This window comes from Rutidosis leptorrhynchoides, chromosome 3 (assembly GCF_046630445.1).
Source record: "Rutidosis leptorrhynchoides isolate AG116_Rl617_1_P2 chromosome 3, CSIRO_AGI_Rlap_v1, whole genome shotgun sequence".
NCBI lineage: Eukaryota > Viridiplantae > Streptophyta > Magnoliopsida > Asterales > Asteraceae > Rutidosis > Rutidosis leptorrhynchoides.
The window spans coordinates 373,812,743-373,824,635 of NC_092335.1; the positions used below are offsets into that span (position 1 = coordinate 373,812,743).

Genomic DNA, 11,893 nt, shown 5'->3' on the forward strand with positions numbered 1-11,893 from the left:
GTTATGTGGTTTGGTGATAGTATTTAACGGTTGTTGATGGGTTTTGTTTTTGTTCCAAGTTGAAAGATGCAGCTATAGCAGTATATAATTGGATGTTCAATGTGATGTTGTGGTGGTGGTTAATTATGGTGGTGATGAGGAAGGTGGTTGGAAGCTCATGAATGGGGAGGATGGTGGCGGCGAGGTGACGGTTGTGATGGTGGCAACGGGTTGCTCAAGGTGGCGATGGAAATACAAATTGGTAATGTTAGGATCGGATATGATGGTGGTTATGAGGTGTCGAAGTGGTGATCCGTAAGTGGGTCTTCGGTGGTGGAGGTGATGAAGAGGAAAAAAAATATAGAAGGTGGGTTGATATATATATACATCTATATGTATCCATATATATCTCATTCTTTGTAGATATATATATATATCTATATGAATAAGTTAGATTGTGGTGGTTTTCGAACGGAGCAAAGAAACAAGGTGACGTGTTAGTGGACTGTAAAATGAAAGATGGTGATGCTTGTCAAAAAGAGAGAGTGATTGAAGGGATATATGTTTGTTATATAGTATGCTGTATGCATATGTAATATGAATGTATATATTTATATTTATATAAACAACTCTTATATGAATTTAGTCAAGAAAGAAAACAGTGTATCCTAATAGTAATTATCACGTTTAATATTAAAAGCCGCCCCTTATATTTAATATTGTGCCGACAATTTTGGTTTTTATTATTTTATGGACTTGATTCGTGCCCCGTTGTTAATTTGTGGCGGATAAAAATGTTCAGAAAAATCCCATATTTTTAAATTAATTATATTTATTTATTTTGGTCATTATGGTATAAAATTCGATCATTAATTTGTTAAATAAAAATTACATCAACTGTCCCTCTCATTTATGGGTAAAATATAAAAAGTGTCAAAACTTAACCAATAATTCCTAAATACACTTTTAATAAGTCTAAAATTTATAGAACTCATTTTCAGATCACCGTTTATTTTAAAATTACATATATTCATTTTTAACTCGTTTAATATCGATCAAATTACAATTGAGCGTTACTGTCGATTACAAAATAAATTCGAATATATTTATATATATATTCCATATACTTCATTTACATATATAGATACCTTTTAAATAATAGTTATTATATATTATTTTATTTTACATTTTAGTTTTAACAATTACGCCATACACTATTTCAATTTATATTTCAAATTCATATATTTAAATATATATGTATCTATTTATAAATAGTGGTTCGTGAATCGTTGAGAGCAGTCAAAGGTCAATGAATTCATGAAACATAGTTCAAACATTTTGAGATTCAATTAAATAGGCTTTTCTTATCGTGTCGAAACCATATAAATATTAAGTTTAAATTTGGTCGGAAATTTTCGGGTCGTCACAAAAGTTCGGGGTCACTACAGTTAATGATCTTGTCAATAACACTAAGCAAACGATTTGTGAGTATCTTCATGACAATCTTGTAAAAGAAGCCCACCAACGAGATGGGTCGAAAATCGGTCACAAGAATCGGGTTCGTAACTTTTGGGATAAGAGTGAAAAAAGCCGAATTTGCACCTCGATGCATGATGCCTGAAGAAAAAATCTTCTGATATCCCTGCAAATATCAAATTGAAAAATGTCCCAAATTTTTTTTAATGAAACGAAAGAGATATCGTCCGGTCCCGGAGCCTTAGAACTACTGTAACATCCGTCCCACATCCGTCCCACATCGTTTGGAGAGGGGAACGAAGCATGCCTTATAAGGGTGTGGAGACCTTTCCTAGCATGACGCATTTTGGGACCACAAGCGCAGCAGATCCCATGAGAACTCTGCAGTTAAGCGTGCTCATGCAAGGGCACTACCAGGATGGGTGACCTCCTGGGAAAGTGCTCGTCGTGTGTGGTTGCCAAGAAAAATCCGTGCGCCTACGGGAAAAGCGGACAATATCATGCTACGGGGAACGTGTTACCTGGGATGTTACAGATGGTATCAGAGCCAGGCCCCGAACCAAACGTGCACATCGAGGACGCTGTGTCCCATTAGGGGGAGGATTGTAACATCCGTGTTACTTCCGTCCCGCATCGGTTGGATAGGGGAACGAAGCATGCATTATAAGGGTGTGGAGACCTTTCCTAGCATGACGCGTTTTGGGACCACAAGCGCAGCAGATCCCATGAGAACTCTGCAGTTAAGCATGCTCATGCAAGGGCACTACCAGGATGGGTGACCTCCTGGGAAAGTGCTCGTCGTGTGTGGTTGCCAATAAAAATCTGTGCGCCTACGGGCAAAGCGGACAATATCATGTTACAGGGAACGTGTTATCTGGGATGTTACAACTACCGCAATCCCACACCGCATTTTTAATCTCCGAATCATCCAAGTCTCTCTCAAGTAATTCGTCTTCGTTAACAGTGAGTCGATAGTGTGGATTAATATGACCAAACTCCACACGTGTATGAAATGCATCAAACTTGGACATGTAGTAATCAAAGAACTTATCCTTTATAACATCAGGATCCTCAATCCAAACACCATCAACCAATAAGCCTTGTATATGTTGAGAATAACGTTTGTGTTTAAGAGACGCGTGAAAAAACTTGGAGTTTTCGTCACCCTCAATGTCCCATTTAATACTAAATTTCCGAAATGAATCAATATCTTCCAACTTCAACAACTCGTCTCTTTCCGCAACCAAACTATTTCGAATGCTGATCAAATCAGCCCCTGCGGTGCCATCATCTATAGAAATATCAATGTCATTGATCTTGTTAACAATCTCCTTAAATCTCACAGATTCATTAGATCTAGAAGAACTAATCCAACTTCTGAGATGACCCTTCATTAATTTAAGCTTAGCCACTATGTCAACATCCTTGTCCATGTTAACAATGTCTCAAGCTTTACGAACAGTAGGGTCGAAATCAAGACGGACAAACCACGATTCAAAAATCTTGAAGTACGTTGGACCAAAATCAATCTTCTCTTGAAAAAGAAGAATCGGAGAATGATCCGAATGTCCACGAGCCAAAACCGAGCCTTTCAAGTCATCTAAAACATTAAGCACATTGTTAGTAATAAAAAATCGATCAATTTTACTTAACTTACTACCCGCCTTATTACGCCATGTGAAGTGAAGACCACCTAACGGGACTTTATATAACGAATTTCTCTCAATGAAATCAATAAACACCTGTGCATCTTGTGCACAGATATCCGAACCGCACCTATCATCTCGAATTCTAACTGAATTCCAATCCCCCATAAAAATAAAATCACCCTGGTGAGTAGCCATGAACGAAGATAACTTATTCCACAACAAAGTCTTATCCGACAACGCTTGAGGAGCGTAACATTAACCATAAACACTTCCATATTCTCACATATCCACGTACCTTTAACAATTACAAAATTATCATCACACCACATACCGCTTTTAGAAAAAGCATTCGGATCCCATAACGAAATAATACCACCCGAAAAACCACGAGCCAAACTCAAAGCATAATCGAAGTTATGATTACCCCAAAACGATCTCAGACGGTGCATAAAAATCTAGACATCTTTGATTCTTGTATACCCAGATATTGCACATTCAACGAAACACATAGGCCATTGATCCACTTCCTCTTAGAGTACATCTCTGACCCGCAACTATTGATGGAAAGGATCTTCATTTGAAACCAAATTTCCCGCCATCACGATTCAGAACAACACTACAGCCCTTAAAATTATACCCAAGTAATTCGCCAATGCCAAAAATATCATCACTTAGTTCCGGATTCTGTGAAGCAACAACTAGTGTTGGGTCATGATTCAAGACAGTGAACGATGTATGACAATTAACCGAGCCCCCAGAGAACGAGCCCGTAGGCTGTTTAGAAAAACCAGGGGGATGTGACCGACTAGAACTATCATCCATTGGATTATTATGATTCAAATCTGTCATATCACTTGTGTTTGCAACGATAGGTTTAGTATGAATCGAGCCTACCTGATCGCTAGCTGAGCAATTAACCGAGACCTCATCTTTACTCTCTTCCACTTTACAACCTGAATCTGAATTAATATGAATACCAGAAAACTCCTTGAGGTGATCTTAATCTTCCTCAATATCAGAAGAATCCGAGGAGCTGCTGATTATGTCATCAATATTAGTAGACACATCGTTGCTGCTAACAGGATCGATTGTAGACTCAATATCGAACATCCACGTTCCAACTTCATGTGCATAAACCTCCACACTAATGCCTTTAATACCAATTGTTACATTTGATAAAATAGGTTTCTTATCATAAGTAGCAATGCATACTCTACTAGATGATAAAGGCAGTTTGCTATTGGATTCGAAAAAAAGAAATCTGCCAAACAAGGAGGCTAACTTCTTACTAGCATTCGTGCCCCACGCACATGTAGGCAAACCCGAAATTTCAATCCAAACGATTCTTTCATCTACGGTGAAGTTATCAGAAGGTTCTTTGATGCAATAGAACAAAGACAAAATGTTATCATTCGTTTTGAAAGCTGAAACACTCACTAAAGTCTCAAATTTAAACCAAATCCAATAGCCACCAACGTATTGAATGTCGAAGTTAGAAAAACCCTCGGCTAAGCAAACTTTGTATACCGAATAAAGAGCACCCACGTCTTTAACCTTGGCCATAACAACGTAGTCCTTATTAGAAATCGAGATTAAATCAGAATCCTCAATAGTAGTCTGCAAAACGGGTTGTTTTTTGACAGACACCCTGGACGCATACGAGTTTTCGTCTGCTAAATCAACCTTCGTCTTTTCTGGATTCTTAATGATCTTAGGAGCAACGTTAGAAGCTTTTGGTACCTTATCTTCATCAACATCCACAACATGTGTAACCCGCTCGGTAAGACTCTTGGTAGTTTTAGTGCTATCGAATTTGGAAGCTTCCACGTAGAAGTGAAAACTCCCCATCCAGACATCTGCAAGTCTGTTTTCCATATCGAGCACATGTTTAACACCCATGAATCTAATGAAACCAAAGCGTTTACCAGATTTCGCTCTCTTCTTTGCTATGTAGACATCGATCAGGTAGCCATAGCCATCAAACACCTTCCAAAGAGCAGGAACGTCGGCATGTTCCGGGAAGTTAGTAACAAAAAACGATTGATACTCTTTCTCTGATCATTTCTGTAAATCGATGTCGAGCTTTAGATATGAAGACTTACCACTGCGTCGTACCTTGACAGACCACCCATCTTTGAGCGGCACATTACGAACGTTACCCACCATGGTGATAGGCGTTTGAGCCTGCTAGAGATCACCGGAAAAAGAAGAAAAAACACCGGCGCTGAATTTCTATTAAGATCGCCCTAAAAATTTGGAGGATTAGGTTAGTACTGGTGAAATAATACAATGTAATATATAATATTACTATTAATAACCATCACAAAATAGTTTAGTGATTGGAGTTTTAAGTTTCTTTCGAGTGATTTCAGATTTGAATCTTATTTATTTATGACAATCTCACAATATTTTCTAAGAAAATCATCATTTTAAAATCGAGTCTACCTTTTTAGCCTAAGAAGAGAAGCTTATATTAATCTTCCGTATGACCAATTTGTTCAAGGTACGTTTTTATGACAAATAACTTTTTTTTATTTTATTTTTATTAAAGCATTGATTTTTTTATGTTAGTTTTTTCTAATACTATCATCTTAATCATCTTGATAGTTATAGTTGCGTTATTGACTTATTTGTAAATTTTCATATAGGCATAACTTGGAATGGAGCCTCAGAAGAAACAAATCAACAGTTGTAACCCTTTTCGAAGTAGAAGGTTTATGCATTGTTGTTGTATGTCACTTGTAGGCAATTGTTGTTCATCTCAACCTTATTGTCTTATTAGACCTCCTCATTACGCTTTCTTTTAGTGCAAAAAACTTCGTGTGTGGTTGGGTTTACATATATGATCAATTATCGTTCGAACATTTTCTATTTGTTAATGAATGATTTGATTTGGGTAGTTAAAAAAACATATAAAAAGATAATGGGTGTTTTCGACCTTTTCCCAACGATGTGCTGACTAGACCATCGTATGAAACATTTTTTCGAGAACACATATGATGAAATATTTCATAACGCTGCAGGAAACAAGAAAATTGATACAAAGCTAATGATCTAAAATTTAGTTCCACTTGAATACAATGTTTGAAACAATTTGATGACACCTTTATGTGCTCAACTTTGGTCACCTTATAAGTTTTTGCTTAGATAAACAAACGTTTCAATGGGCAAAAACAAAACCTATTTGCAGTTTAATGAATGAATCAGATAAGGGCATTAGTTTTTTTTCTAACAAAGCTAACCTACAAAATGCACAGGAACATGAAGTGCAAAACAGACCCAAATCAATCAATACATCCCCTTGAAAACAGGATTTGTACGGCATATACTTGCCCCATATTCCTCGTACTCCGCTTTTGTATGGCAAGCCTATCCACAAGCAAACGAAAAATAAGAAGGAAGATCATTACTCTCTAATTTTCAATAAAAGAAATAAAGATTAGAAGTTATAATGATATCTTTAATATCTTTATATTATATTATATTATAGAATTATAGATATAAAAATAGAATCTAAATAGTAATGATAGGTACAAATTAACAAATCTGAGATAAATATTACCGTAAAAAACTCGGGCGTTGATGCAAGTACAGAGCCTCCAAACCATACAGCATATCTCTGGATTGGATGGCTGACTACATTGACTTCAACTGGCTGTGCCTGGTACCAAAATTAAAGGAAGAGTCCAGGTAATATGTCAAAACGGGTTTCGATTTGACCCATAACACTTTTTTTTTTTTTTTTCTTTTTTTTTTTTTTTTTGCGAAGTGCGATTGTGTGTACATATCTTGGTATAATTATGTAAAATGCATATAAAATGCCTGAAATTTACATTTTAACAAAGTAGCTATAAATGTGTTAGTTACTTGCCAGATAAGCATGCTTACTTTTATTTCATGAGTATTACTATGTCTGGTGCTAGATGCAAGAACGCGTGCATCCACAATCTTCTTCGTATCCCTTTGTAGCCTACGCTGGAAGTCTTTAAACATGGTTGATCCTCCAGACAACACTATATTCTGAAAAAAAAGGATCCAAAAGAAAACTATCTTGGTTATAAAGATGACATTTTTAACCCATTTACTTACATATATGTCATTCTGGGTTTAATTAATTTCAAGCGGGTCAAATAAGAACATTATAATATTATAATACGTAGTATTAAAGATTAAAGATGTATATTATAATTGTAACAATATTGTTTTTGTAATCATTTTAAATACATTGGTTTTTACTAGCATTAAAAGAACAGCTACAAAGTGTTAAAGTGGGTCCAATATAAACGGGCTGTCCATCTTGACACCTCTAGTTGATGGGTTGGCCTATCGAGAGATTAGATTGTTGTGATGTAAATTTGTAATTTTATATAATCCTTTATTGATCTAATAAGGGGTTTAAGCATGTCTTCAAAAGCAACTAGTGAACTCAACAGTGGAATAAAAATCGATTACCTTATATAGAGCCCTTCTTGTATCAATTGGTGCGGATTGAATACATTTATCTATTATAGCAGGTAAAGGGGTCGTGAAGTCTTTATTGTATATTTCCGGATTGAAAAAAATCTGCATGATATAATATGGAAAGTTACTAACCATTTAAAAATTTAATACAAAATAAATTAATAAATAATGCCCTAAAAATCTACAGAAAAAGCAATATACTTCATTAGCGTAAATCGTTCGTACCTCGGGACCAAGAAATCGTTCATAGCCAACATCACATGAGTATGGTGCCCCAGTCTTGGGTTTAATACCTCTCCATTGTTTAATGTACTTTGCTGGTTCTTTGTCATGCTTATTGTATTCCTATAAAACAAAGTAAAAAATAAGTCATATAATATTGAATTGTGGACCATGCTAAACTAGATTTTTTTAGTGCAGGTCGAAAGATGCCGCATCAGTTTGGGTTAACCAGCAACATTTTGTCACTTTCTATGTATAACAAGTGTATTAATTACTCAGTCGGGACTTCTGATGGAGTAATCCAGTGGACTGATATATATTTAAATAATAATTTTGTCACTTACTATTTATAACAAGTGTGATAATTACAGAGCTGCAAAAATCGCTACTTGGGAAGTACTCGTTTCGGAGGTTTTGAGGGATTAATCAACAACTCGGAGAGTAATCGGTTGGACTTTTATACATTTAAATAATAAATTTCACAATTATATGTATAAATTTACAAGAAATCCATAAAAATAAACAAAAACGTTAACATATTTGTCTAGAAAGATAAACATAATCTTCATTTGTTCAAGAACTCTAAAATTCTAATTTAAGTTCATACTAAAAAGTTGACCGATAATACCGATTAACCAATTAATTACTCGGATTTTGAAAAGTCGGATCGGCTGATTCCTTATAAGAAGTAATCGGGGAGTAATCGGCATTAATCAGGGAGTTTTACAAAAATCTTTAATTATGATTAGAATTTGAGATAAGCAAGCAATTCTAACAACCTTGACAATGTCTGAACATGTGTAGCAATAAGTCTCCTTAATCTTACGAGCTACTTCTAGTGAATCTTCTGGGGGAACATGTTCTCCTCTTTCCTACAAAATCAATATAACCAAACACTACACTTAAAAACTTAAACTTGTAAAACCAAAATGGAAACCGAAGTCAAAATCAACATACACGCATCAACTGTTGCACAAAGAGGGTAACGTCTTTTCCCGAAACCGGTATAGACTTGATGCTGCTGCCAATTACATAACCTTCAGCAACAGGTACAACATGGGTGGCCCCGTCCCCGACATCTACTACAACACCTGTCATCTCACACTATACAAATGTATAGGACTATATGTTAATGAAAAAGGGAATATTTGTACCATTGTAAATAGTGCAACTATGTGACTCTACAGTATATGCATATGATTCACTGAATTTAACAATAGCTACAAAGACAGTTTTGAATGAAATGAACAAATAAAAAAAAAAAAAAACAGATAACAGAATACCCAAAAAGAAAGAATAAAAGTATTTTATGCATGCATCAACTGATCAACAAGACTTGTTCACTTTTCAATTTTTTTAGCTTACTTAAGTTGGCAAATGTAAGGCTTTATGATGTTTATTTAACTTAACTTCAACAAAAGCGCTAATGTAAAGGCTCCCATTTAAATTATATATATGATATGATATGATATAGCTTGAATAATCGTATCATAAACATAAATTACTTATATCACATGTTTCCCAGTTCTGGAAGTTAAATGACTGTTAACCAGTCACATTTAACACTCAACTTGTGCATTCAGATTAATTATCAATATTTCTCATTACATACGTACATGGATGATTCTAACAATTGAATTTAGTACTTAGTAATTAACATCAACACGAAGAAACATAATAAATGAATTTCCATAATTTAACATTCAACAATTATAATAATTTAACAACCAACCTTAGATGTCGTGTACCCTGCAGCAAGAGCAAGTACCGGCTGCACAGCAATATAAAGACCGGGAACATTAAACGTCTCAAACATAATCTCACCAGTATACTCTCGACTTTCGGGTGGAGTCAACGGACTTTCGGTCAACAAAAAGTAATGATCCTCTGGATCACACCGCAGATAATTAAATATACATTGCTGCCAAAACCGTTCCATTGCATCCCAATTTTCCACTTGCCCATGTTTAATCGGGTAACTCAAATTATAAGCACCACTAGTTCTCGATTTCGAAATAGCTTCTTCCCCAATAAAAAAATCAAGATCGGCCATTACACCTGCACTGTGCTGCGCTAGCCAACTACTGCTACTCTTATTCGAGTTACGATTAGGTTGCGTTATAAATGACTCATTAATCGCAACCACTGTTGGAGCAATAAAGCACGGCTCCACATTACCCGCAAAACCCATTTTAGTATACCTGTATTACCACCATCATATGTTATAATCTCACATTAATTCCAAAAAAAAAAAAAAATAATAATGCTGATTGATCACATTATCCCGCTCAAATGGTGACCCAAACAACTGATCCAATTTACCATATAAAATTATCTAATCAATTAAATTTATCCTTGGCCCGGATGAAGATTGAACCTAGGATACTTTTTAAAATGGACCCATCTCAGCAACCTAGGCTAAACACCACACATGCTTATTTCAACAAATATATCAAATGTATCGGGTGTGCAACTGTGCATAGCTATACACTTAAGATCTAAGATTAAGTGTCTAAACATTTATATCCAAAATTCTATTAAATGTTTAATACTTAAAAAGATCATTTTTTATCCATCAAATGTTCAATTTGTACCATTGTATCCGATTACTTTCATATTATAACCATTAAACCATGGCAGCCATTAAAGTTTCCACAGCCATCAAAAAGTGATGACAAGTTACTGGATTACATGTAGTAACATGTCGTTTACATGTAGTAACATGTCGTGTACATGTAGTAACATGTAGTGTGCATATAATAGGAGTAATTGGAAGGTGTACACATATAAAATACGGAGTAAAATTTGAAATTTTATTAAAGTTTTAATTTTTTCTATACATTTTCAGACATCATTATGATTTCGTTCAGTCAATTCATCGAACACCTGGTGATCAATTAAAAATAATACAAGTAATTGGTACAAAATATTACCCGGTGCCGTTGTCGATTACTACAGCAGGACGAGATGTTGAAGGATTCATGATTGATGAGATTCTGAAGAGTATACAGATATAACACTAATATTATTATAATTATAATTATAATTATAATTATTATTATAGAACTGAAAATGGATCTGTAATTGGGATCCGATATGAGTTGGATTTAGTGAAGAAATGATCATATGATCGTTGGGGGAAATCGATTGATAACGGCAATTCAACAACCAGTGATAGATAATAGATAATTTTAGTAATAGTGAGTTTAGTAGTAGTTACATCCATTTGGGTTCATCGAAAATGATACTACATAAAATTCAGTTGTTACATAAAATTCAGTAATTAGCCCACTATCTTTTGCTCTAATTCAATGATGATTTGGAGATCGGCTGTCTGATTTTGGGTTTTGGATCCGGTCATGTTTGACCCGGTGAACGTTGGTACGGTTACCTTGACCCGAAACATTTTTTTTATTTATATTTAAAGAAAGTGTTATGATGTGACATACTTCCTATCGACAATAGTTGTAGTGACGAATCTAGGATGAAAATTTAACGGGGTTCCAATTTTTTTTTTCAAAACTAATTATATTTAAAGGATACTTTAGTGGTTGTTTACCTCTAAAAAAACCATAAATTTTAAAAATATATGGGGTCCTATAGTTAAATTTAGTAACGTCCTATACAATTTGAAGAGTACATTGTTCTAAAAAATTTTAAGATAGTGGAGTCATAGGACCCCAACCCTTGTAAGCTACATTCGCCCCAGACTACTTGACACATTTCACAACAAGATATCAACTTCACATCGGCGTTTTTTTCTGATGACTAATCTAGAACTAAACACTATCAACATTTACACACTTTCTCAAATAAATTAGATCTCAATATATTAATTAAATTTTATGTGCTACAAATGTTAAAAGGAAATGTACAAGTTACTAAACCCTTTCTTCCATGTATACCCGTCCAACAACATTTCACAATAAAACATGGCATCAGACGAAAAGGAGGGCGGTGGCCTAGACGGACCCCTGTGCGGCTCGCTGCCAACAGCACCCAGGTGGGTGGTTCGCTGGACGGGGAGAGAGACAGTACCGTTGGGACTGCTCTAAGATAGTCCTCATAATTTGTATAAGATCGCTGGTTACTCCTTATGTTTTTTT

At 35.1% G+C, this 11,893-nt stretch overlaps 3 protein-coding genes across 4 annotated transcripts; all 3 read right to left on the reverse strand.

The window, feature by feature from the left end:
• Positions 1–1,402: 1,402 nt before the first annotated feature.
• On the reverse strand, positions 1,403–2,888 carry LOC139901284 (uncharacterized). The gene is made up of 2 exons (XM_071884013.1): positions 2,316–2,888; positions 1,403–1,621 (listed from the first exon to the last, which is right to left on the reverse strand). The coding sequence occupies exons 1-2, from the start codon at positions 2,886–2,888 to the stop codon at positions 1,403–1,405; spliced, it is 792 nt and encodes a 263-aa protein (XP_071740114.1).
• Positions 2,889–4,103: 1,215 nt separating this feature from the next.
• On the reverse strand, positions 4,104–5,270 carry LOC139901285 (uncharacterized). Its single transcript, XM_071884014.1, has 2 exons — positions 5,207–5,270; positions 4,104–5,158 (listed from the first exon to the last, which is right to left on the reverse strand). The coding sequence occupies exons 1-2, from the start codon at positions 5,268–5,270 to the stop codon at positions 4,104–4,106; spliced, it is 1,119 nt and encodes a 372-aa protein (XP_071740115.1).
• Positions 5,271–6,176: 906 nt separating this feature from the next.
• LOC139897637 (actin-related protein 3) lies at positions 6,177–11,053 on the reverse strand. 2 transcript variants are annotated; one of them, XM_071880333.1, is made up of 9 exons: positions 10,721–11,053; positions 9,520–9,988; positions 8,745–8,891; positions 8,567–8,659; positions 7,791–7,910; positions 7,557–7,667; positions 6,972–7,124; positions 6,667–6,765; positions 6,177–6,473 (listed from the first exon to the last, which is right to left on the reverse strand). In XM_071880333.1, exons 1-9 carry the CDS (start codon positions 10,768–10,770, stop codon positions 6,393–6,395), a joined length of 1,323 nt encoding a protein of 440 aa, XP_071736434.1. In that variant the 5' UTR covers positions 10,771–11,053; the 3' UTR covers positions 6,177–6,392. The 2 variants fall into 2 exon arrangements, with proteins under 2 accessions (XP_071736434.1, XP_071736435.1); XM_071880334.1 differs by having other exon boundaries at positions 6,993–7,124; positions 10,721–11,051.
• Between the last annotated feature and the right edge of the window lie 840 nt (positions 11,054–11,893).